The sequence below is a fragment of the Tinamus guttatus genome, unplaced genomic scaffold (assembly GCF_059628265.1).
Source record: "Tinamus guttatus ecotype Peru unplaced genomic scaffold, ASM5962826v1 Tinamus_guttatus_pri_ptg000277l, whole genome shotgun sequence".
Taxonomy (NCBI): domain Eukaryota; kingdom Metazoa; phylum Chordata; class Aves; order Tinamiformes; family Tinamidae; genus Tinamus; species Tinamus guttatus.
This window is the reverse complement of record NW_028288811.1, coordinates 351,909-379,386: the sequence shown is the minus strand read 5'-3', so window position 1 is coordinate 379,386 and position 27,478 is coordinate 351,909. Positions and strand designations below refer to the sequence as shown.

Genomic DNA, 27,478 nt, shown 5'->3' with positions numbered 1-27,478 from the left:
AGTTTAATTTGGATAATAGGAATACTTCAGAGAAGCCGTGCCATCACAAGGTGGGAAAAAAAAAAGATAAAGCGAGAGTCTGCGACACCGAGCAAGCAGCTCTCTTGTAAGCATCTTCTGTAAGGAGAGGGCTTAAAATAGTGGGTTTGTTATTCTACAAATTCTGTAACAGTAACTGGCCCTGGCTCAGATTGACAGGATCCCCCAGTCTCCTATGCTGTCTGCTTTAGACAGTGTGTTCCTTCCAGACAGAGGTGCTGCTGTAGCAGGAAGTGGCTTTTGACATTGTCAAAGTACCTCCTAAACCCCTAGTATTTTAGCGAGGGTTATAGATGTGCTATTTAATTTATAAATATTCTATTATTATTATTACTATTATTACGTGTGATAGTTAATAAGATTGAAAATAACTCCCCAATGACTAATAGGCATTGAAAGATTTGTGTGAATGCTAATCAACCTTCAGTTTAATGAGAGAATTTAAAGCACATCAGCCTAATGAGCATCATACTTTCTTCTACAAAATGATTATAGTAAAATGCTTCAAAAACTAAAGGAGATGATAATAAACTATAGGAGAAGATAATAAACTATAAACAGTGCTTACAGAGAACATGTTGTAAGTCACTGGAATACTAGCATAGACTCCTTGCATTTTGGAATTTCACAAAGGTATTGTACAGAGAGCATATTATGGAGACTCTTTTCACCTCTGTATTCCAAGGGCACCTCTGTGCCAGCTTTGAGGGGAGATGCCTAAGTGGGATTACCCATTCAGTTCTTGAAGTCTATTCTACAGATTTCATTTCACATCCAGTGTGAAATTGCGCCTGTCATTATTCTCGTTGAATATGAATGGATTTCTATGTGGAATTCTGTAAAAATGATGGTAGTTATCATCTTTGTTTTCTTTGCTTAAATTCAGGGCTTCTCACTTTGCAGTGTGGTTAGCTTTGAAGAACTGGGAGCTTCTTTGGAGCAGTAGACACCTAGAATTTTTCTTACAGAGCTTATCAGACATGAAAATTGGGTCTTAGATATCTAAGGCTGATAAAGAACTCTTCTGATGACGAATATTGTGTTTAAACCAGAAGCTTTGAAATGGCTTTCTGACTGCCCTGGGATGAAACTGAAGTCTCTTAAATGCAAGTACTATAACTGAATCAATTTGCCATGTTGAATTTATTACATTTTCTGCAAGTGATCAAATTCAACGGAATTAGCAAGGAGATGTACCTTACTGGAAGATTTTTCATATGCTTCCATATAAGTTTTGCCCATGTGAACTTTAGGAATTGGTACAGAGTATCTGCAGAGGAATCTAATCTATTAGCTAATCTAATTTTTGTAATTAATCTATTTCACCTAGGAAGCTTATTGAAGTAAAAAATTACCACTCTCACAAACTCACTGTCATGTATGCTTCTAATGTCTCTATCAAGTCTCAGGAGTTTTGGAATTGGCTTTATATTACAGGAAAGTATGAAAATGCTTCAGTTCAAATTGACGTGTCCTCTTAAAGCTGGTCCAGACGGCATAAATACTACCTGGCTTTGTTTCAGATAGTCTTGAGGAGCAAATAAAACATGTTGCTCAGTTTTTGTTGGCTTACTGCTTAGCTCCATTTCCAAATGAGGATGAGCAGCTCTTGCAGGCAGCTTCACCGTCAGACTCATCAGTGCCTTCTGGCTGAACTCCATGCTGGTGTAGTCACTCAGGAGTGGAACTGTAATGGAAATGACTCCTTCATTTTCACTTGTAACAGCTTTTTCAGGGATTTGCGCGTGTCTTAGGCTTACGTCTATGTTATTTCTAAGTCTTTCTGATCGGAACGTGTCACTCTTGTCTTCTACATCATCTGTAAACAGCTCTAGTTTCAAAGGAACCTTTGACTTATGCTCTATGACATACAGGCTGGTGGTATCATTTTCTGTCAGGGCCTGAAGCAGTGATCGTGAAATAGGTTTCCAATTAGTCTGCAAGGAGAAAGCAAAATTTCAGTATCATAATTTTCATATCAAGTCATATTGAAGTGTAATAGGCAATTTACTGAAATAAATGAGAAAAGAATAAAGCTAGGAGATGGGCAAGATTTGAGTGTATACTGGGTTACAAGTTTTCACAAATTCTGGATGATAAAATGGAGAACATCCTCTTTTTCTGCCTAGGTTATTTTGCTCGGTCTTTCCACTTTCTCCATAATGTATTTTAAATTAAGAACAGGATGGTATGTTTTCTGACATATTTATTAGCTTTTTCCTTTTTTTCTTTTATTTCTAAGTTGCTCTAAATTTCTTTAAACATTATGGTCCTTACGCGAGAAATAAATATAAATAAATTGCATGTTCTTTCTTCCTACAATTTCTATTCTGAATTGGAGAATTAATGCACTGCAATGCACTGTAAGAGCTGCTTACTGTTCCAGAACAGCTCATGCTGGAAACCTCTCTAAGTAGTTTTCGGGTTGAACCAATTGCTTCTTGTGCAGGTGTTTAACTATATTAACCTCACCAGCATACTCTCTTACTGCAACCTAGGTAAGCAACTCTCAACAAGCACTCAATTTGCTTTGACGTGCCATTTCCAAGTTTACAGGTGTCAAAGTTTAGTAATTCTTGCCTTAAGCTTTAATTCTTGCATTAAAGCAAAGTCTTGTTTAGGCTCGGTTGTGTAAATTTACTGCAGGATAACTGATCATAAGCAGAAGTGAAGACATGGCAAGTCCCAGTGGCAAGACTGAATATATATTTTAAAAGCGGGGAAGGGATGAGATTTCTTTCTTTCTTCCTTTCTATGTTGCGTGTGTGTGTGTGTGTGTGTGTGTGTGTGTGTGTGTGTGTGTGTATATATATATACACATACACATATAAATGCAAAAACAATATAGTGCTATAGTATTTTACTATATTGTGTATATATATATAAACATAAATCACAGAATCACACATATACACACACAATTGAGATAAAATTTCCTCCACAGTTTTTATAATGCTCATTGGGCATGCCTCTTTCTACATTTCATGAACTGTTGCTAATGTCAGCTTGCTTTAGGAAAGTCTCTGATAACTGCTTTATCGTATTGTCCCCTTAGAGCTCTTTCTGCTTTCCCAAAAGCCCTTATCTTATATCTGTTATTTCTGCCACATTATCAACATAATAGCATTCCTCTAGCAAACTGGGCTAATACAGGTTTCATTTCTTTTTATAGCTGCTCTACCTCTGCAGGAACAGTTAAATGGATTTTTAAATAAATATATATTTTTTTCTTTTAAAGCATTTACGGTATTCTAGCCCATAAAACCTCTTTTTTTCTTTCTACCAGAGTGCAGCCTCATTTACACTTCTTCACAGTGGCAAATTATTCTTTGAATCTTTGCTCATCTGAGTCCAAACACAGGCGTGCTTAATATGACATTAGGAATTTGACTGGTTGTTCTTACTCCTTTCATTCTGACCTTCTACTCCTCTATCAAATCCACTAACTCCTCCTTCCTATAACCTTATTATCACATTAAAAATCCTTTAGGTTTTATTCTTTGTTTAAGGAAGCAGCCTCCAACTGATACGTACTTTTTTTTTTTTTTTGCTTTGAAGAAGTTTTGATTCTTTATCTCCCAGTTTCTAAATGCATTCAGAAGAACCAAGTAAATTAATTGGAGCTGTTTTTACTGCAGTGGCCAATCAAAGACAGCTGCATCTGAGAACTGTGAACTAAAAGTTGCACAGTGTTAATAAACAGATCAAGTTATTTAAAAGAATAATATCGTGGAACTACAACCTACAAAAGTATCACTTTTGGGGCTCTGAACTTGTACTGCCCACTTGATCCTCCTTTGTTCTTTGAGGTCTTCTGGCTTTTGCAGAATGACTGTTTTCCTACATGTGAGCTCGCAGCCCCTGTATGTAAAAGCTACATTTAGCTTCAAGAGGCAAGGCGAAGGAAAGGGAAGATCTGCCTGTCGGGGTCATCTTAACTTCCTTGCTTCTGATTTTATTCTGGTATTTTCTATCTCAGATCTTGGACAGTGTCTTTTTGTGGAGACCTTCCAGCATCTTTGATCATGCTCTTGCCTTTTCCTATGGCAATATTTGAACTTGCCAATCTGACTTCAGTTTAGCTTGACAGTGCTATATGCGTCCTGTCATCATCCTGATACCTGGGGACATGGAAGTGACAGATACTTATCTGTTCTGCAGTCTCCTTCCAGCAGCTACATTCCAGCTCCTACTTCAGACCTGAAAAGCAGGTCTCCTCTCACAAGTTACAGATAGAACAAGGCTACTGAGCTTTGGTGCTTCTTGACTACTTAGATGCATCTTCAGACAACTACCAGCCAAAAAAGTGGAGCATGTGAAGCATGCAGATATTCTGAGGGCTGGGGAATGGGTTTTGGAAAAGCACCATGTATATTTTTTGATGCTTTTGTGACATTAGACTATGATGTATTTCTTACAAGTTATTTTTGAGTAAGTTGTGCTCTAGAGTTCTCTGAAAAGAATAGCTGGTGTTACTGATTAATCAGCAAAAAAAAAAGCTTGCTTGTATGTCTTTTTTTTTTTTCCATACCATTGGAACAGTACTTGCCATATCTTGGAGTGCAGTGCTCTTTCTTGGATTGGGTACACTAGGCCAGCACCATGTTTTCCCCCTGTAAAGAAATACTCCAAGTTTATTGTCTAGTTAAATGGTGGACATATCCCATGAAATTATATTAACTGCCATTCATGTACAAATTTTAATAATATTTTTACAAGCATCAGAGACATTATGCGCTATTAAATATGGTAGTTAAATACTGGTGATGAAAGTTGTTAGTCTATGTTGCAACGCTGAATAGTGAAGTTTAGCATCTGCGACAGGAGGTGGTAATGACCTTTTCCTATAGTTCTAACACGACGGTTTCCAGAAAACCTCTGTTTCCTCCCTTGAGGCCTCTCAGACACGTAGGAAGAGGCTTGTTTTAATAACTATTTGCTGGTGGGGTTGAACTTAGAAGTTTTTTTCTCCTTAGAGAAAGAACAAACTTTTGCTTTCTAGCTTCTCTGAAATAACAGCTGGAAGAGGCTCTCGCTGTCTCTCGAGCAGACCAGACACAGGAGTTGTGATGTAGTCCCCTTTCTCCACGCTCTCAATTTGTCCCTTACCAGGCTGTTTTACAGCATTTTACTATTCCATCTGATACTGACCTAACTATGCCTTTTCGCCCGGGCTTCCCACGGGCTACCCCAGTCCCCGGCCTTGTTCCCGAGCTCCGGTGGTGCCTCCGCCTTTGCGCTCAAACCCCCAAGCACGTGACCGACCTCCGGGCTGGCGGCTGAGCTCGTGAGCCAAAGGGTTCAGACCGGCTTCAGCCACTCGTCCATGTCCAAAATAACGTGCTGTGCCCTCCAGGCCCCCGGGGCATGCGCACTGACGGTGTGCGCCGAGGGCAAGGCCGGTGGCAGCACGTGGCTGCAGCAAGGTGGGCCGCGCACAGGGAGCTCCTCCGTCCTCCTCACCGGGCGAGCATGGCTCGGGGGCAGCCCGTGCTGTGGTACTGCAGAGGGAGGCAGCCTGGAGCAGAGCGGGTGGCAGGCCCGAAGGCAGGCCTGCCCCGGCAGCAAACCCGTGAGCTCCCCGAGGCGCCTTCCTGACCGAGCGAGGCTGAGGTGAGGAGCAAAAGGCAGAGCTAGGCATGCACTCTGGAAATGTTGGTTGCAATCTCTGTGTCAATCTCAGACTAGCTTTTATTCTGTGCTGCTGCCTACCGCTCCAGCCTCCACCACTTCTCCAGCACGGTGCTCCCGAGCTCCCCAGGAAGGAGAGGAGCCACCGCCTCCAGGCTCCCACAGCGCCCTCAGCCACAGGGCCTGGCTGGAGAGGGGAACGGCTGGGAGCATGGGATCCCCAACAAGTTCTCTCACCCAAGAGAGGTTTCTCCTGGGCTGATATGAGTGAGCACTGGGCACTAACTTTCACCTCCTGTGGGTGGGGAGCCGGTGGCTCCAGCGCCTCGAGCTCCTCATCTCTCCTTGGGAAGCAGCCGCTGGAGCAATGACTCACTTAGCAGAAAATAACACAGTTGCAAGAGGCTCCGAGGTTATCTGGTACATCACCTTGCCTCAGCGCCGGCTGCTGCGCTGTCTCGAGGGAGTCAGACCCAGACTTCTTTAAGTGTGAAATATTTTGTCTCTGTTTAGGTTGTGGTTTGAGGTGAAGCCTGAGGCTACAAAATTGTCTGATCTCTGCTGCTCCTATGAAGATGGGTGTTTTTCTGGCCTGGTGAGTCATTTTTTAGAAATCTAACCAAAGCAACTGAGAAGATGTGTCCCTGGAGACCATTCTTGTCAGTGAGGGGCGTTCACCACTCCTGCAATTCACTGTCATGTTGCAGTGCTAGGCCGTGCTTTTGGTCGCTCTTTTTCTAGCTATCTCAGCGCTCTTTCCTAGTGAGCTAGGCTAAGCATGATCTTATCTTTAAGAAAATAAAGCCCTTTCTGAGGCAAAATGTCTGTGTAGGTGTCAGGCGTTCTCATCAGAGGGAAAAGAAAAAAGCCCCTTAGAAAGGCCAGATCAGGCATGGAACAGGTTAAAGTAAAAAATCTGAAAAAAGGAAGTGAACGGCAGGCTGGCCTGAAGTGATGTCCTGTTTCTCAACAGCAAAGGCAGGAGTTTAGCCTGGTGCATAAGCTAAAATAAGTTATGTTTTGCCAGTCTGCATAGCTTGTTTGCTCTCCCTCTCAGCAGCTGCCCTTTTGTGTTTTGAGGCAGGTGCTTTTTAAAAGGAGAAAAAGGCAGGCAGAATTCTAGGATAGGTCACTAATAATGCGACCATCTCTGTGCAACTGTACTGGTTTGTATCTGAATATGAATAATTAATTAGTTACTTTGCAGGCCTTTTTTTTTTTTTTTTTCTGATGTTAGCCTATGCGCCCAGTATTGTATCTCAGATTAATGTGGTGGATACTTTATCACTACAAAGAATAATTCACTCAACTTTTCCTTCTTACCTTTTAAGCACCAGAGAACAAGTGAGAGGTGCAAAAAACAGAATGAGCATCATGCCGCAGTAAAGGCCAGTCACAAAACCTTCGAATTCCCCCTTGCCTGATGGGAAACAAAGAGGGATATGGAGTCAGATTTAGGTACCGTGCACAGAGAGGCACTAGTGCTTTCATTAGAGAAGCATTTCAAACAGAATTCAAAGTCCAACTTCATACATGATCTGGGATTCCTGGAAGTGAAACCTAGCTCAAACGAGGTTTGGGATTGCAGGACTGTGAGGTTTCTAGGTTGTTTTTTGTTTTTTAGGGTGCCTGGCTACATACTGATTCTTAAATCCCCCACCCAAAAAAAAAAGCACAACATAATGGAAGGGTGAAATAAACCTTCTCAAGCAAGCTCCCTTTGGTTTGCTGCAGGCCTGGCTTTATAAGAAACTATTCAATATGAAGATATTTACTTAAACCACTTTGGATTTTACTTGTGTTATTTTTTTCATTTTGTTTTGGTTTTAATAACCCCTCTGGTCCTGGTAACAGTAATGTAGATTGTGTATTTATTTGGTAACATGCCTGCTTCGCCTGCTTGGAACATTAAGATATTCTTGCAGTTAGCCCTTGCCGCACACCAATACTGCCTACCATTGCTTACATTAATACCTGCTAGAGATCCTTCTTTTTTTTTTTTTTTTTTTTTTTTTTTGGTCACAGCAAAAGAAAAAGTACTTAAAAAGCAGGCAGGAAAACTGCTATTGCTAATACCAGTTACTATTGCTAATACCAGTTACTAATACTGAAGCATCTATGATGAAGAATGTGTCAGAGTTGAGGTGTTCTCTGCAGATAGTTAAAAGTTTCAAAATAGCATCAGGAAAATGTGGGCAGTACACAAGCATGTTGCTGGTACTGAAAAGCTTTGCAAAAAGGCTGATGCCCTTCCTAGACACCCTCCAATAACAACAACAAAAAAGTATTTTTTTAAACTCAAACAGCTATTTAGTTTTGGCTTAAAGTGTATTTAAAAAACAAACTGCTTTGTTGCTGATTTTTTTTTAATATAGGAAGAAGTCTGAGATGCTTTTAATGGATTTAAAGAAACCTTTGAAATATTGAAAGGGCCAGAATAATGTAATGTGATCTTTAAATTCAGTGTAGTTACTTGAATTAAACAAACAAACAAAAAAGGCATTAAGGTTACTCTGGTTTCTTGTTATTTTCTACAAAAACGGAATCTTCTCTTAACATAGATTCAGTAGTGTGGGCAGATTAGGTTCAATGAAAGCCATTGGATTTCTTGTGTTCTTTGTCAGCACAAAGGATTTTCATGGGAAAACAGATTTAAGTTGAATTCAAGGAAAAAAAAATAATTTCTTTCTGCTTCATGCCTTTGAATGTTACATTGTATTAATGCAAAAAAAAAGAGGTATAAAAACAAAAAGCTACAGTGGGGAGAAATCATTTGTATACTTCTGTCTCTCTGAATGTCACAGGTTACTTTTCCTGTGGCTATTATTGTCTCAGCTGTTTTGCTTTTATGTTTGTTTTGTTTTGTTTTCAGGCCACTTCACTTGAGTTATGTTTATGATTAATGGCACAGGTGCCTAACTGGAAAGTTGTTGTAGTTCAGCTTTTGTGAAGCACAGAAAGCATCTGTGGTTGGTACCAGCGATAAAGAAAAGATCTGCGAATATAGCTAACACAACAAGGTCAGAAAAGAGTTTTCATGATAAGGAACCTAAATCTTCTATTCATCTTAAGCAGTGATATATAGACACTGCTGTTATGTGAATAGTCCCTGCAAAGCAGGGGAAAGGGAGAGTAGAGAAAAATGCTCTGAGTATTTTCTAAGCAAAGACTGATGCCAGACAGCACAGCTGCATAAAGCTTCCATGGTACCATATTTTGGAGTCCTGAAAGGCTGTGAAAGAGTCCCAGGTCCTTCTCCAGCACTGGTGAATCCCGAAACCTGCACACGGTAGATAGTCCTTTCCTTAAGCCCGTTAAGATGGAAACGTGTGGTAGAAGAATTAACAGTAAGAGCTGAAACACAAGAAGGGTTGGGGGGGAGAGTTTTAGATGAATTCTCATGTATGAGTTTATGAATGTAGGTGGAAGTGAGAGGAACTAGCAATATTTTATTTCTTGATTTATTTTTTTTTCTTTAGAAAGCTTTACCTATCTAAAGCTGTGGTCAAATCAAAAAAGACTATGCTGCTGTGTTAGACTCATTCTATTGTGCTTGAACCCAGAAGCAAAACCATGAACTTCTTAAAAGTAAGAAGGTGGTAACTACATCAGGCCAGACATACTACATGACAGGTAGTACATGTAAGATGCTGAACAGTGTGTTCTCTGGCTCTAATAGCTGAAATATAGACTTGCTTTCCCAGCAGTATTAGAATGAATGAATGTACATGTTAGTCCTGTGTTTGACCCTGGGATGAGGAAAGGAGTTGAAGGGTTTTTTTTCCTTCTTCTTTTCTGATGATGGAGCAAGTTATTCCCTGACAAGAGTAATGCAACCAGCAGTGCTGTAGAATACAGATTGTTTTTCAAGCTTTGACGCTGGGAATGTAAGATCTCCACGGAAGCAGAAATGGTGCTGTTATCTGTCGGCATCCTTCCTCAAAGTTCTTAGTAAAATTTAAAATTATTCTTTCTGCTTGGAAAACATAGCAATTGGCTGTTGAGTCACTGTTGGTATTGACCCATTAGGGGAGAGTTAAAAAAATTAAGCCTGATCCTGGGCACTACTCCTCTGTCTCCTCTTGAGATATCTGGTAGGTCCCTGTAATGGAAGAGTGCCTGAAGACAGTGCTGACTTCAGGTAATCCAGGACTTCAGTCTTGAGGCTTTATTTACTTTTCATGGCCCTTTAAAAGTATAAGCTGCCATGAAACATAGACCCCTCATTACTCTCCTGTGTAGGGTCTTAGTTGCTATTTGTTATATGTATGGCTTTAATTTTATGCAAGTATCAATCTGTGCAAGGATAACGCGTAATTTTTCATGGCAAGAGTACTTTCCACAGCAGAACAGAAGGAAAATGTTTATTCAAAGCGATATTTTTCTCTTTGGCAAAACCTAAGTAGTTTGAGCTCCTAAATCTTCACTTTATAATACAAAAGTAGAATCCATAGAAATTAAACACAAAAAAAGCCCAATTTAATATAATTTTGCTAAAAATGAAATTAAAAATGTGTATTTCAAAATAGCTAGGGTGTACATAGTTATTTACTACTTGTTGGGTCAATAAAAGCAATATATATATGTTTTTTGAAATTCTGTGGTGATGCTCAGAGGTTAAACTTGGCTAAGTTACAGTGAAGGATGAAAGTGCTGTGACTAAAATCCTACTGCCTCAGAAATATCAAAGGTTCCCTGTTACTAGAAAATTCTGCTGTAATATTACAGATACTGATTGTAAGGATTTTTTTCTCATCACTCTGTAATTTGAGGTGGCCTTATAAATCCCCCAGCTGTATGTTGTGAAAGTCCATAACAACTCCGTATGAAACTTTTCTGTCGCAGCACTGAGACTGAGCTGCTGCTTTGTTCTGTGTAATGGTGACTTACCCGGAGATTTTGTGCTTGCTGAATCTATGTAGCTTATTTTGTAGCCCTGGAGAAAGCCCAAACAGTCTTCGGCACCTATTTCAGTCCACTGCACAAGTACAGTATGCTTTGTGATATTCAGAATTGTCACATTAGTGGGACCTATTCTAGGAACTTAAAAAAAAAAAAAAAAAAACAGATGATAATGTAAGTAAGTTCTACATCAGTAGTTATCCAATTGATAAACAAGACTGAAACCTAGCTGCCTATCAGGAGATCTTCCCTGATCTGTAAACACAGCATAAAGGATGGAAAAGAGAAATCCCACTAAGTAAAACAACATGATCTTAAGCAATATCAAAGCAGATGATGATAGAAACAGTGAGTGACTTGTAGATGCTTTTACAGCAGTAGTCACACAGCCCTGTTAATTTCAGCATCCAGTGTAAACCAGCTCTGAATAAGAACCAGAAATTCTGAATTTGGTCATAGACAAATTTGAGCTATGGGGACTAGGATCTCAGGGACCTTCTTGTTGTTATTTTGGTAATGATGTCATTTGTAATAATATTTTGTTGGGCCTGCCAATAAAGAACAATATCCAGGTCGCTCACTCTGCCAGTGCCTGACTGCTGGGACCAAAGGCGAGGCTAAACGCGTAACGCTGCTAAGCCACTGGAAAAAGAAGCTGCTTGTAAGATTTCTTTATGGATGCAGATAGGGAGTGAGAAGAAATACAAGGGATGAGGTATAAAGGAGAGGAATACCTCCTTCAACTGAGTAAAAGCGGGCCACTCCAAAAGTCTTTTCATATCTTGCGAAACTTTCACAGTGACAGGCATCAGATCCATGTACCATTATTTTGTTTAACTTATATGGCTGAATATTGTCTGGAAAACAAATAAATTTGCATCAGTGTTTACTGAAGAGTGAGAAGGAAAGGGAGAAGGAACATTACCTTGATGGCTTTTCTGTATAATTCCTACTTTCTGATCCTTAAAACACAGTATAAGTTTACCCTGAGTACAACTTTCTATTTGGAGTACAAAATATGTGCGTCTTTCCTTGTGACCCTTCTTGCAAACAATTTCAAAACTAGAATAAGGCATAATGCTGATTTGCTTTTAAAATATGCTGGAGCTGCTTATAGTTCTCCTCTGAAAATTTGTAGGTTTGTAGATCCTAGTTTATATATAGATATTTCCCCCTCAACTAGCATATAAAAAAAATTACAACTGGATATAATGTAGCAGCACGAATGTAAAAGGAGGACCATGGAAGACAGCAGAGAGATTGATTTGTATAAGCCTGAGATTAGATGTGTATGGAAAAGCCAATCCTAGCTGCTCTTTGCAAGAGTCAACTGTATGATTTGGGATGACTGTCGTGTAAAATGATCCCTGCAGCAGTTTTTTGTGCATCGCTTAGTAAGTAGAATATTGGATTTGAGAACTATCACGTTGTGCCAGGGACAAACATGGGGATAAAAAGTGATGTAATGGCAAGTCTGTAACAGACCAGTTTGTATTTAAAGCAAAGTTTACCTAGGAGCAGGGGAAACATTTTTATTATCATGTGACTGTGCTAGCCAGTACTGTATATGTCCCTCTCTGGAATTTGGGGAAGGAGAGAGCTTCTATACTGGCAACAGTAGTTTACTTCCATCTTGTCCCAATACAACCAGAAGGATCTACCTAAGACTCTTTGTATCTGCTTCAATGTGTTTAAAAACTGGGTATCATGTTGGTCTAGAAGAAAGTTCTACTTATCTCGGTCTTCAGTTTGCTCATAAAAGCAGGTTGAAAATCCTTTACTTTCAACCAATAAATAACCAGTAAAGGAAATGGTCCCTCCATCAATAGACGTTGTTCCTGTTACCTAATATGAAGCTTTCAGTAGTCGCAGGTATTATTTTCATGTGCATATCCTCTTGACTAGTGCCCCAGTCAACCACAAAACATTTTGGACTGTATTCTGGAGTCCAGGTGACAACTGTCTTGGTTCCCTCATGTCTGACGCTGATTCGACCAGGCAAGTCTGCAAATGAATATACCATTAAAGATCAATAAATAGGAAAGCAAGCTCTCTTTTGCTCTGACTTTTTCTTTAAGAATCTTCATTAAAGAGTTGCCATGTGAGTGCCTGGTAAGGTTTACACTACCATGTCAATAAAACAGATTCAGCATCTATTACTTTGCAAAGGTCTCTAGACCTATGTTGGCTGCTGCCCGTGACCATTAATTCCTGATAAGAAAGTGGAAAAAGGTTTTTGCAGCCCTCGGGAAGAGGAAGCTTGATGTTGCTAAACAACCTCGGACGGCTGTAGACAGAGTGGATGTGAGATGGCTTTTACCTGGGAGAGGACAATAGAGGGGCTAATTATGGATTATAACTATATAACTTTACATTTAATCATTTTGCTCAAAATACAAGTTATTTTAAGGGCAGATTATCAAACTAGGAAAGACTTTCTGATTGAAACTATGTGGGAATAGGAACAACCTGTCTGCTGTGGTAAGAAAGAAAAATACAATTCTGCATTTCATCTCCTCTCTGAAAATCAGTGTAATAGAGTAGAATTAAAGAAAATGTCTGTACTAGATTAGGAAGAATTCTGTATACTGCAAACAAATTTATCTTGGGAACACACTTAATGCCAGTAATTCATCATAGATAAAGAGGTTTCTACGCATCATTAGAAGCACTTATTTTAACAAATGCCTAGAGGGAGTCATGGACAACAAGCTACTAGATTCAGTAAACTAGTAAAAAGGAGCTGCTGGTTGAAGGGCGACTTGAGGTAACCATATGCATTTTATTAGAAGACTGCTGAAGCAGTCAAATGCAGGAAGCAAAATAAATTGTTAACTATTTGCGGGGCAAAGGAGAGCGGACTGAGGAGAGTGGGCTGGAAAGTTTTTGAAAACCAATTAGTTGCAGCTTTCTGGAGATCAACAGAGGTACTTGCATGTTGACTTACTTATGCATACTGTAAAGCTCCGTTTTTTTTTTTTTAAAACGAATCTTACCACAGAAGAGTCTTTCTTACAGTACAATAGTTAAAGCGCTTTTTTCTTTTTTTTTGTAAAATATTATAGCAAATGAAATTAGTTAAATATAAAGAGAAACATTGTTATATCTTGTTTTTGTTGAAATGAAGAACCTGGGTATTTAGGCAACACAAAAGCTTAACATCATCACTGAAATATGGTAAGTACCTTCTACTATTCCCTCTCTCATGTGCCAGTAGGGGTAATCACAAAATAAAAGTTGCTGAAGTGAAAAATTAGATATGCAGATAATCCTGAGAACTTTCTGTTTAAACTACTGACATTTGCTCAGCTTTGTGTATGCTGTGCAAGCAAGTCTGACAGTGTTTCTCTAGTCTGAGGAAATAAGAGGCTCTGCAAGTAATGCTAAATGGCTTGTCTGTTAGTTCATTTCAGTAGCAATCCTTTCCTAAGTATCAATACCAATCTCACCATACAAAAATAACAGCTTGATAAGTATTCAAGGGAATGCTTGTCCCCATCCCAAACACTGTCAAGGTAGTCTGAAGATTGCTCATTAAGCTTCTCTAATGCTTTAATGAGTAATGATAGAGTAAGTACCTGTTGTATAGAAATCTGGGACAATGTAAGAGGTTTGTGGAGATTCTCCTGCTTGGTTATAAGCAGAAATATTAATTGTATAATAGGCCATAGAAAGATTTAGAAGAATTTCTTGGTCCTTTAGAACGATGCGTTTTGGTAGAGGTCTGCAGTTGTTGGGTACTCTTTGTACATTAACGTAGTATCCAAGGACATTCCTGCTTTGTGCTACCTAAAGAGGAAAAAGATTAACAGTGAGAGATGTGACTATGTACTATGTAGAAAATCAAGAGCAATGAAGTTATATAAACAAAATGTCACCTTTAGTGTTGGAGATAAAATAATAGTATTTTAATTAGGCTAGCAGGAATCACTGAAACCACACTCACATTTACTCGCATTAAGAGCATGCTTAAATCCCATTTAAAACGAGCAGATTTAAGCACAGGATTAAGTGTTTCGCTTAACTGGGATCTTAGCTATGTGTATCCAATTAGTAATAACAGCAGTGTGGCAGCTGTAACATTCCCTGCATGTCCCTGGAATATATCCCTCATAATTAGTAACTTGAAAGTTAATGAGAGGTGTTTAATTGCAGTTTATGCCTCTCAGAATCTTCATCTACTAGGCTCTGTTAGGCAGCTGTCTCTTGGAGGATAAATGCTAGCAATTACACTACAACTTTGGAACATAATATATATCAGTCGTTGATACAGATTTTTAGTGGTCACTGCCTTCTCCTTTTTTCAGTGTACTAATCTTCCATGATTGGAAAGCAAGGGCATGGAAATGGAAACTGTTGCAGGCTGGATGGAAACTTAATTCACTGCGTAGAAATAAGTAAGTCTGGAAAATCTGCTAGGATTGTTTCTGAAACTAGCTTCTCTGCTATTTCATTGCTGGCCTGGGCACTTAAAGTAATAGTGAGAAGATGACACAAAGCTAGGAGGAAGGCTAGGTTATCTTAATGAAGGAATTGATACTTTGCAGAAGCACAGATGGGATGATATTCAATAATTCAAAAGGCAAAGACATACATGTGGGGATGAGTTTTTGCTAAAGCTAGAAGCTCCTAAATTTGAAGGTATAGAAGTATTTTCTAGGGTGGGCAGGGAAGAACTGGTACATTATTTGAAGCTCTGGTGAAGTTTCTTGGAGAATAATATTGTGGTACTTCTGATTAGCCTAAACAAAGTAGGACAGTAGAGCCTAATCTCATCTCTCCCCTCCCCCTCTTATAACATGTTAATAATTAAGCACACCGTATTCTTTTTGCTTTTCAGGGTTTACTGAAGCCCTCTGGACTTGAACCTCATTTAGCTAGTACAGGTGTTTTCTTGAAGCAAGGTCCTAGCCCTGATCCTGTATTTAATATATGTACTTTTAACAAAATTACTTGGATGGAGAATAATTTCTTACTCTAACTTAACATTTAAATTGCCATATGCAATCTATTGCTTTACGGCCAGATTAATTATTTACTCTGCAGCTTTGCCTTCTTACCAGGAGATAAGGAAGTAAAGGAGATATATCATCCTTATCCTCTGCTCGCTCTCTCTCTCTCTTTCTCTTTTTTTTTCTCTAAACAAAAAACAGGGGTAATATTGCAAAATTTTCCCCATCTTCTGAAATTTCAGAACTCTGCTAGTCTCAGTCCTTTCTGCCTCTGATACCAAAGTTACCCGTGAATGTAAACATCAGACTGTCAGCTGTCTGTTTTTTACCAGGATAACAGTAAAATGGTTTTCATCGGGTAAAACTGACCCCTGTGCAGTAGTCAGTGAGCTGATAATGGCAAATGTTGCAGAGGAGGGAATGCTTCTGCTTTGGAGGTTTGGGCTTAAAATGTCATTACAGGAAACATGCAGCTAAATGTTCATATTCATGTAAGTCAGTGGCTCTTTTTTTTCATGGCAAGAGTGAATCTCCTCTGAATTTGTAAAGTAGCAGCTTTACTGCATGTTCTTCTAAAAATTTTGGTCTGCTGAGAATAGGAATACTCTTTAGGAACATGTGAAATGCAGCCTGTTATTTGTATAGGCAAGTTTAATTTTAAAAGATCAACCTGAGAGCAATTTCTCATGTGAGCGGAAAAGAATCTCTATTCGTCAGTGATTTGAGTCTTGAAATTGCTGCTTGAATAATATTTCAAATTTATAAATTGGTATTTTTTTTCTTATTAGTCTATAGTACCCAAAATACCACTCTACACATTTAGCGTATCCAGAAAGAAAAGTACAATATTCAATGTGTTTTGTTTGTACAATACAGTCCCCCCCAAAAAATCAGAGTTTTTAAATTTTTTCCTGTGAAATAATGACTTAGTAGTATGGATATAAGAGAATGAACCCGTACCCAAAGTGAACGTTACCTCCCATTTAAGAAGAACACGTCTTCTGCCTGGAGAGATTTCTGTAGTTGTGTTATATGATAGTGTTGGCTTGTTAGTGAGCTCTGGTAAATATGAAAAAGATGGAGATATGCACTCATATGAGTCAATTTGAGCTTCATATTTTCAACAGTGTCTGACAACTCTGTTTCATATGATACAAAATTTGAAAAGGCTTTTACACTCATTCTCCAGAACACCAAAACTGTATTTCACTTACTGTGAGGGACCAAAATCTCCCTACTCCAAACACAGACACAGTGATGACCACTCTTGGCTATGCATCTGAGCTGAACGATATATGAAGACGTAGCATTTAAGTTTGAAATTGTGATATTGACAGCATTGCTTTCTATGGTCACCTGAAAACAAATCACATTTATTACATTATAAAAATGTACAAGTCACATAATCTTACATTATATTTCCTGAGTCAAGGACCAGTTTTAGGACTACAATAGAAAGTAGGAGCCCCAACCTCAAAGGGGAATGACTGTGGGCTTTTCTGTTCTTGAAAGGCAGGTTCTTTGATCATTTTTTCCAAATGCATTCTATTCAGCATGTGAGTGGTAGCTTACACGTAAACATGGCTTTTAAAAACAGTTAGACCTTAATGTGCTGAAACAATCATTGCTTACATAACTGAGGTCCTTGCTGGCATTCTAAAGAACAAGATGTCAAGGCTGAATGAAATATTGTGCGTGCATGTGCAACCAAATGTTGTGCTATGTCTAAACAGAACCATGAAGCCGATTCTGCAAAGGGCTGGGCTGGATACGCGACTGCTTCTGCCTTAGCACCTCCAGGCTATTGTGTGTCTACAGCTGATGACAGTATTAGAGCTTCAGTGACTGTATAGGGAAGTAGATTGTCTTTGCACGGAGAGATCACCCATGTCTGAAAACTGTAGGAAGCAGAGAAGATATCCAAGAGCAGCATTGCTCTATGTTTGCACTATTTTATATTCTTCCTAGCCATTCATTTTTGGCACTATCTGAACACAACACTACGTGTGTACTGTCCCCTTCTGTCTGTTATGTTGTCAGAAATGCTATTGCAAATGGAAATATTTGTTTTAATATTTGTCTGCTAGGAAGTTTTCTTTGCTAAATATATTTTTTTAAAAAACAAGAAACAAACACCCTATACGTAGTCAGCTCTCTGTTTCTCTGCAAAGATTTGTTTTTATATAGGTGGTAATTAGGCTGTAATTATCTTCATGTATTTTTATTGGTAAGAGTAGTGTGGTCACAATAAAAAAAATCCACACAATATCACAAAAAGACTCTAAATCTTTTTGACTCCTTTGTAAAAAAGAATATGCATGAAGCGAGTTAGATGTAGGATCCCAAGTGTTCTACATTGTTCTTGGTAAGTGCTTACTCTTGCTCAGCTAGTTTTACATCTCTTCTGTGTCTGTCTGTCCAGTCATCCTCTTTACCCAAGGCATTGTACAGATGCAGACTTTGTGTATGTGTTTAGGAAGAGCTCAGCACCAGCTCACAGAGTCAGCTGGGACGTGGCAGGTGATGAAGAGCAGTGATGAGCAGCCTCAAAGCCTGTGTTTGTTCTCATCATTCAGCATGGCTGTCTCTTGTGGTCCTTCAGGTTGGTCACTTGAACATGTCACATATCTCTCATGTCTCCAGAGCAACCTGTAGGACCCCCTCCCCTCGTTTACCGCTCTTAGCTCTCTATTCCTCCCCGTGGAGTGTATCAGTCTGCACACAGCTATATACTGCAATGCCAGGAGTAGTGGCACATGAGCGCCACTCATGAAACATGAGTTTCTGGCTGTTCTAGAAAAGCCCAGGATTTGTGTCACTGAACAGAGACTCTTCCAAGGGTTTCACATTCTTTGTACCTAGATGACAGCTTTCTTGTCTGGAGCTCTGAATAATCCCAAGCACCAGTCCTTCTTAAGAGGTGAAACAAAGCTGCAACCAGCTACAGGAGAAATGAAAAGATCACAGGTCTTCTGCTATAAGGGGGAAGAACTGTAAAAGAAGCAGAGAGACTCCTGAAAGGGCAGAGATGCTTAAGAAGTGGAAACAGATGCATTTTAGACCATTTCTTCCCTGGGGTCCCTGGCTGATGCCATTGTATTCCTTATCCAAATACAGCTAACACAGGGGTTGAATAATATTTTCACTATTGTGCATCCTGTTGTGCACCTGGAAGTGATCAACAGCAGATTATGGGCCATCTTGTCAAATTAAAAAACTGGTGCAAAACAAGAACATAGCAGGTATGATTTCTTACCTAAACATTGCAGCAACCTGCTGTCTAATCTGTTTGAAAATCTAAAGTCACCAGCAAAAAGAATAGTGCTTATAGGAATGTTTTCAAGACTTGGGTTTATGTAGAATTTCTGTTACCCTTTGCGGATCTCCAGGTTTTGCAGTGTTGATGCATGCAGTGTCTCACTGGTTATTGAACCAGCTGCTATACCATTCTTGTTTCTCCCCTGTGTAAAACTATTCATCTTTTTGCCCAGTTTAGAGTTTATCAGAATGAGACCAACAAGAGGCCTTTGTGTAATCTGGCTACAGACTGTGCATGTTCTGTGTTGCTTTGCTATCTATGTGTTACGTGGGCTCTTCAGTAGCATCCTGCTTATGATGTCCTGCCATGTGTGCCATGTATTATGGATATTATAGTAAGTCACTTCACATTCTCAAGCAACTGTCCCCTGGAAGTACTTACCAGTGTCCACGGAGTGGAGGCTGGGAGTGCTTCTCTGTATCTCAGCTCGTATTGTGTAGGAGTGACAGGCAGGTCCCATTTTATTGTCACTTGGTTTGTGATCTGGTGAGCATTTATGTTAGATGGTGTCAGGCACTTCTCTGGAATGGGAAACAGGTAGATGTTACCCACACAAATGTAGCAGGAAAGCTTTGGTAATTGACTTGCAGGTGTGTTTTGTTGAAGAGCAATTAGAAGACTTTGCTCAGAATAATGAATGCGGAGAGACTTTTAAAAGGTGCTTCTACTGAATTCAGTAGAATTCAGTACTTACTTTTATAAGTAGAAGTTATTCTGAGTAAGCTCGAAAGGCAAAATCAGAATGTTAAGAATACTTATAGTTGTGAATTTTAGAAAAACTTTCAGAAGTTTTTCATCATTTGGACCTTCAGCAGCTGTGTTCGGCTATATAATTTTATGTTCAAATACATTTTATTTTCTTCTGTAATACATGCAAGTTGGCCGAAAGGCCATAGTGATAATTTGGTTCTTATTGGTCTTGGGCAGTGAGAAGCATTTATTTATTTATTTATTTTTCCCGGAGTGGAATTACTCTAGGAAGGCCAGATCTTGCAAAGCTCTTTTGAAGCTATTGCAATCCTTGCTTGCTATGAGGAATCTCTGAATAAACATCTAAAATGAATGGTTCTTTTTCAAAATTTATTCTGCAGCACTATATAATAGGTGAGTGGCCTTATGGAATGGCTAAAATTTAAACAGTTTTCTAAGATGCTCATGTTGTGTAAGTAGGAATCCTTAAATGCAGCTACTGAGTCAACCTACTCTTTGTAAACCAATAATGAAGTTCAAAAAACCATCAAAGAGAACATAGAAAGCTGGTTAGGTACTGTACACATGTATCGCTGTATGGTGTTCTGGATATAACTTCTTTATAGTCTAACAAGTGACTTAAAGCAAAATCCTTCTGCTGTAAAAACTGAGAGACTTCTGCTGGTAGACTTACCACTAATGAGAACTGCATTTTTGGAATTACGATTTTGGAAATAATCTTTACCAGAATCCTATTGCTGCTTCAGCTAGGGTTGCAGCCATACAAACTGTGAAGGTGCTGTACCTGCTTTGCTTGGTGTCACTGAGATGTTCCTTCCTTTGAAACAGCTCTCTTGGGCGTAATTCACAACTATCCAAATAGATGCGGAGCGGCTCATGTAAAGATTCCTTCGTTCTATCGTGATGAAAGGCGATGATGTGTTTCTTCGCCAAAGTTTTGTGATTCTTTCCCTTGAAAGAAAAGGAATCAGAAAGAAAAATGTTTGGTTAGATTTTCACACACTATTTCTTTTCCCCGAAATGTCATTAGAAAAATCAATAGGTTTCCAGGTACCTATCTACAACAGGCAGCATCTGGAAATCTTGAAGGCTAGCTCCTGTTCAAGTATTCAAGCGCACAGCTTGAAACAGTGAGTGCAATTACAGCCATCTAGTAATTCTAGCTAATTTGTACTTGCAAAATCATTGTTATGTGGTAGAGAACTACTAAATTCTTTAAACTTATAAGGTACAGAGAAATACAAGGCAAAATGTGTATGTATAGTCTTTTTTGGTATTTAAAATGCCTCATTTGAAAGGCATGAAATTAGGTTAGGAATTCATAGAATCATAGAATGCTTAAGGTTGGAAGGGACCTCTAGAGGTCATCTAGTCCAACCCCCCTGCACACGCAGGGTCACCTAGAGCACGTGGCACAGGACTGCGTCCAAGCGGGTTTGGAAGATCTCCAGAGAAGGAGACTCCACAACCTCTCTGGGCAGCCTGTTCCAGTGCTCTGTCACCCTCACGGTTAAGAAATTTTTCCTTAAGTTCATGTGGAACTTTTGGTGTTTCAGTTTGTGGCCATTACCTCTAGTTCTGTCAGTGGCCACCAGTGAAAAGAGGCCAGCACCATCCTCCTCACTGCCTCCCTTGAGGTACTTATAGACACTGATTAGGTCCCCTCTCAGCCTTCTCTTCTCCAGGCTGAACAGGCCCAGCTCCCTCAGCCTCTCCTCATAGGGCAGATGTTCCAGGCCCCTGATCATCCTTGTGGCCCTGCACTGGACTCTCTCCAGCAGCTCCACATCCCTCTTGTACTGTGTGGACACAATACTCCTTTTACGTACCTACCACAAAGGCCCCTACATTCATTTTGAACAGCAAAATTTCCTAGTTGCCTCAATACGAAATAGCACAAAGGTATGAAAATGTCTGCATTCTTGGGCTAGGTGAAACGCCTCTGACTGAAACGTTGATGCTTGGCAGTCAGAGATGTTTAAATGCCACCTACAGACCTCATTGCTGTAGACGCCCCCTTTGCAATCGGCTGCATAGTCCACACAGTGCAGAAGGTCCTGAGTTATCCTTGTTTCCATCCACAAACAGTGGTTGCTGGTGCCCGTAGTGACTGGTCGCTCTGTGTTTGTTGTTACGACATTCAAGGTTATCCAGGTTATTCTCAGCCTGAGGGTTATTGGAAGTTAGGCTTTCTGGACAAAAATCCTGCTCGGTCCAGCCTCTTCCCTTTCCTTTTCTCTCTCTGCTTTATGCCCTGCCTCGTGCAGGGCAGATTTTGCAAGGCTCAAACCAGGCTACTTCAGGGTCCTTGGAAAGGAATGGCATGTGTTCTTAACACGAGGCATAGTTATTGCCTCCCCATGTGTTCCAAGTTTTGGACACGCTAATTGTGATACAATTTTTAATAACTGAAAATCTCAGCACTTGAAGGCTCCCCCCGTGCCTTCCCAGCCAGCCTGGCTGTGCATGAGCTGCCCACTCTGGAGTGCCTGGCTAGAGCTTCTCCAGAGGAGGGTTCCTCGTGGAGGCTTTTCTTCCCTGACAGCTAAATCATAAGGAACAATTTAAATTGCACACTGATGTTCCTTGCAGCAAGTGGGGAAGTAGGCTTTTGAAATGGCTCTTTCCTTGCTCTATTGTTTTTCTCTTAACCGGATAAAAAGGGAGAGTCACCCGTGCTTTGGGAAAACAAGCACCTCTGTGATACAGCTGCCTTCCCCTGCACCCACCTTCTCTTTCACCTGTTCTCTGCCCTCCCTGCAGTTCTTGAGGAGAGCTCTGCAGCTCAGGAACAGCACAAGCTGCGTCTGGCAGGGGCTCAGGGAGCAACGGGTGCTTCAGCTGAGAGCATCTCTAAGAGCAGAGCTGCTCCCCAGGGGCTCCTGCCCTCCCAGAAAATCAGGATTTTGATGTCTGAGGCAGCAGGGCCGCAAGCGCAGGAGGCCCTGCTGCGAGTGGCACGTGGTGTAAGCTCCAGCCCGGCTCTGTGGCGGCTGCTCCGCGGGGCGCACGGGGCACGGGGCCGTTTCGGGCGGTAGCGGCACTTCATCGGCGTTAGGAGGTGCTCCTGCCCGCCGCTCTCCGTAACGCCAGGTGCCATGTGGCAGAATAATCAGTAATGAGCATCACAATTTTCCAGGGGTGTACCCCATGAAATAGCTCAAAGACAAAGATTTTGGCTTATGTTCTCTGTTCTCTCTTTATAAACATACTCTTAATGTCACAGCAGATCCTGTATCTGTAGGTACAAAAAGAAGAAAATCCCTTTTGTAGCACAGGGAGTCAGACAGTGACCTGCTTCGTCATATTAACTAACCAGTGGATAGACGTTGATTTAATCTGCCAGTCTCTGCTTTACCTGGGTTCTTTGTTTTAACTCCCACAATTAATGAAGCAATTAAAGATATCTGTATTTTAAGATTGTCACTTTAACGTTAACCCATATAAGTTCATTACATCTATTAAATGAAAATTCAGTAATTTAGGTGTGCAGTACGTGCCACAGTTGAAACCTGCCTAATACCTGTATTGAGTAATATTTAATATATAATGAAAATCAAGTTAACATGTTTTTCACTTGAAATGCATTAGAGTGTTGAATACTCAATGTGAGTCAATAGAAGTAGAGAAAAATAATTGATTAAAGTGATATCTGTAAAATAGCATTTTAAACATATGTGCTGGAAGTGTGGCAAGATGTATGAAGCTCTAGCAAATTATCAAAAGAAGAAATAGTTTCTCAGATCAGTATGTTTTGCTGAGGGGTCTTTTTGCAAGATCTTTTCCATGATCTTCAGTAGACAGTGAAGAAAACTGCAGATTTACTGACCTCATTTCCTTCCTCACCACAACAGCCACTAATTTACTCATGCATTTGCTCTGTTATCTTTTCCTTAAGACTGGCAGGGGTCATGGAGTTTCCAGTTGGTCAAAGCTTAATGAATTGGTGCAAGGGGCAGATAGAGTTTCTGCTCTTGAAGCCCTCCCTTTTATTCACTTCTGCTCCCTCCCTCCCTTTCCCCTCCCCCAAGCTGGGAAGCTTGGCCAGTCATTTCTCAGGAACTAGGAGGCGGTGAGCTGCTCTTCCTCAGGTTAGACAAAGTGATTTCTGAGTCTGTCCACCTATTGCAGAGTTTTCTGTAAATCCTTTTCATTTCTGCTCTGTCAGCTAACCTAAGCCCTGGTTTTGCACTCTGGGTGCTTTTCAGTTTTCCATTCTCTTGCAGCTTGGAAAGTGCAGCCCATTCCAGATGGGCAGGTAGTGATGCAGCGGTGGGATCTGAGGAAAGATTTTTCAGTTACAGTGTAGCAACCTACAGTGTAGCATGGCAAATATATCTGGACAACTCAGGCAGGTCGGAATTATGCCAAACTGCAGTGACGGCTTTTCATCCTCTGAAGTGACATTTAGACTTACCATTTTAAGGTTAAAGTGTAAGTAAGAGTATTTGGAGCACTGGGTACCGGCAACCAGGTACATGTCAGGTCCTCACTCACTTCTTTGTAGCAAAGCAGTTCATTGTCCCAAGCTGCAGGGTGAAAACACGTGTATTGGAAAAGACCTGCCACAGGCAACCCTCTGCCATTAACGGGGCAAGGTGACTACTACAGTCAAAAGGCAAACAAATATAAAACAGCCAAACGCTCTTGCACAAGAAAATAAATACTGGCTGCATTATATGTGTGACTATTTATATCAGGTTTACTCTTGGTTTACATTCATTAATGCTTAGAATAAGGAACAGAGACATGTAGAGAAATTTCTAGCTTTTACCCGTTGGCTTGGGTGGCTTTGAGGAAAGCTGTTGCAAGGTGACCTGCCTAAAGCAGGTGGCAGAATTGCTGTGCGCGTTCACCCGGGCAGGTTTGCGTTGCTCCGCGCTCTGGTTTCACCAGCCGGCGCCACGTGGCGGACTGTGCCCGTGCTGCCCTCGGGGTCCTGCATGGCGCAGCGGGACCTGCGGCGCAGGGCCCGGCCTCTGCTGCTGGCCCAAATCTGTGGGTGCTTGCCAAAGGGCCAGAGCAGGACTGAGGGCATCACAGACCTCACCCGCACTGTGGAGCCTCTTAGACGCTACCTCTAAGCACGTAAGTGGAGGAAAAGAAAAACGAAGCAACAGAGACCCCATTGTAATGATATCACGGGCCAGTGTGATGTTTCCAAAACTCCAACCTGCAAGAATTCCTGGGGAGTTTTCTTGCATTATGCCACGGGAGCGTTAGGCTAATCAGCAGCATTGGAGCACTAGCTGGACTGCAGAGCTTCTCCAAAATACCAGCCATCTCTAGCGGGGGTTCCCAATAGCAGACTATTGCTAATGACAGCCACCCACTTTTACCACCAGCCCGCACATTGTGAAGCAGCAGGAGAATAAGTTTAGATACAAAATGGCTCTTACTTACCTTTTTGTAAGAATATATATATACATATATATTTGCAATTAAACGTATATATTTTCAAGTGGAAGGGAAATTGAACACTGAAACTCCTAAAATAACTAATCTTTTAATCTGTGAGAGTGGTTAAGCTAGTTTCAGTATTTCAGAAAATTTTCACCAGAAAATTTAGTCATAAAATATGACTTTTTTTTCTTTTTGCCTTTTGTCTTACTGACTGAGCTATTAATTCAGAATTATCTGCTATTATGTCTCTAAGTACCACCCACACTTAAAAACGCAAAAATAAAATGTAGGGTAAGGCTTTTTTTCTCTGTAGAGATGTAGATAAGGATTTTGAAATGTACATGATACTTAAAGATGATAAAAAACGAACATTTCCTGATGAGTACAGTCACATGTTCCTTATGTCTAATAGGTTAAGTTGCCATAGTCTTATCCATCTTGAGTAAGAAATATTTTTGCTATTTGGAAAGTATAGAGGAACATTTCTGTATCTGCTGTTGCAACATGACTATGGGTCAGAGATTCATCTGGGATACGAGCGATGAAAGGTCACTTGTCCTCTTTGCCTGGCTCAGGGCCATTTCTTATAACCTGAGTTCCTTTCATTATTCCTATGGCAACTGTATATTTATTTTGATGTTGATTTGGATAAAAATGTCTGTCTGGCTGCATCAGTGGTGAGGTTAATAAACAGCTGGGCTTCAAGATCCCCCCTCTCCCGTGACACCTCCTTCCTCCTACCAGGGGAATGTTTTTCTAATGAATTAATGTCTCAGTTTAGGTGTGTGCAGCTTCCTCTTGTGACAGTGGGGATCAGTTCTTCCTTGTTTCTATGGCAACATAAATAATTGTTAAATTTTTTTCTTTCCGTATCTGACCACCAAACCAAATATTGGTCACCCACATCCTGGGCACTCTTGCATCCTCCTCTTCTCTTAATTTCAATCCAGCCTTTCATTTCCTTGGTGTTTCTTTCTTTTTCTTTTCGGAAAACCCTGGGAAACAAACTCTTTTGGGAAATGGTGCCACACCATTAGTAGCAGACGTGCGATAGTAGATTTTAGGGATGGCAGCTCTCCCTTGTCCATATACCCTGCTGCGCTCTTCAGGTCAGATTTATATTGCTCATATGGTAATCTTACCATTTTATCTTGGATATAATGAATGCTACATACTGGTTCCTTATTTGTTCTGCGTTTGTGTATATGCACATTCAGTTTTATTGCATCCCTTTGGATTTACTGTACTGCTCCCCCTTAAAGGAATTAGGTCTTATTTAGTTTCCCCAAGCATTAGATCAGTACTAGTTTTATAGGAGGGCTGTGCTCCTGGAACTGTGCACACAGAGCACCTCTCTTTCCCTGCTCCAGAGACCTCACGGTTCATTTTATACAAAAATAAACTACCACAAATTTATGAGTTGAGTCTGAAACATGAAAGAATTGGCAGCTATAAGCACTACAGCTTTTAGTGTCTGTTAACATGCAGTGCAGAGCAGTTAGCTGTGCAGGACACGCTCCTGGCTGGCTGATAACCTCTGTGTAGCACTAGGTGCTCTATCATCATACAGCCAGGCCTCTCTAGGCTGGTGCTCTTTTTTCTCTCCAGAAATCTGAAAATATTTCTTGAAAAAAAAAATCAATTTCTAACATGTTTAGTCAGCTGCAAGTGGCCCCAGCAGCTGGCAAAGAGAGAAGCTGCAGGGTGGTAGCGCTGCGAGCTCGGGCGAGCTCGTGGCACGGACGCTAGCGGCCTGTGGCCATGAGAAGTGAAACTGGGTGGCCCTGTCCCTGCTAAGTGTGCTGGGTCTGCGGACTCTGGCAGAAACTCACAGTGGGAACCAACTGGATTTCAGAAAAAAAAAACTGCACAAATATTTGAAACCAAAATTAACCACGAAATCATTTCAGCTGGCTGTCATCATCTTCATGATTACACGGTTAGGGCACAAGAATTATTCACTTACCTTGAAGCTGCTGGCAGGATGGTAGGTCTGAGCTTGAGCAGTTGCAAGCATCTGGGGAATAGAGAGGATAAATTTAATAAGAAAGCTGAAAAAAAAAGGCAAGAAATGTTTCAGATTGCTGCTTCTATCTAGAGAATGTAATTCAGTCACTGTTTTATTCCTGCATGCTTGCCTCTGAGTGATCGTAAGACTTTTTTTACTATCTATAAACAGTAGTAAGTTATGCAGCAAATGAAAACTCACCTGTTGCAAATAAAAAGATAGCAATGAGCAGTGAGAAGATCTTCATCCTCTGTGAAAAGCAGCATAGTGATTATCATCAGCATTGCACTCTTTAGTCTATGTTTCACACTTCCTCTTCAAACTTCCTATTCATTCCACTACCTATTGGTTATTGGCTGAATACAAATAACTTGCTTGTTAGTGACACATGCAGCTGTACTGGGAGGGACAGTCACACTCCCAGGTATTCGCTGTACTTATATTTATGCAAACCTAACTTAACGTGTCTCAGAAGCAGAAATTTCCCCCTTTGTGTTGGGGGAAGTCACAGTG

General features: G+C 40.5%; 1 protein-coding gene across 1 annotated transcript; it reads right to left on the bottom strand.

The window, feature by feature from the left end:
* Positions 1 to 1,483: 1,483 nt before the first annotated feature.
* Positions 1,484 to 27,212, bottom strand: LOC148594244 (interleukin-6 receptor subunit beta-like). The gene is made up of 15 exons (XM_088527310.1): positions 27,167 to 27,212; positions 26,924 to 26,974; positions 23,972 to 24,083; positions 20,339 to 20,505; positions 19,225 to 19,364; positions 16,739 to 16,880; positions 16,501 to 16,583; positions 14,151 to 14,361; positions 12,418 to 12,576; positions 11,307 to 11,429; positions 10,561 to 10,713; positions 8,881 to 9,024; positions 6,994 to 7,090; positions 4,589 to 4,652; positions 1,484 to 1,976 (listed from the first exon to the last, which is right to left on the bottom strand). The coding sequence occupies exons 1-15, from the start codon at positions 27,210 to 27,212 to the stop codon at positions 1,494 to 1,496; spliced, it is 2,175 nt and encodes a 724-aa protein (XP_088383436.1). The 3' UTR covers positions 1,484 to 1,493.
* Positions 27,213 to 27,478: the final 266 nt, after the last annotated feature.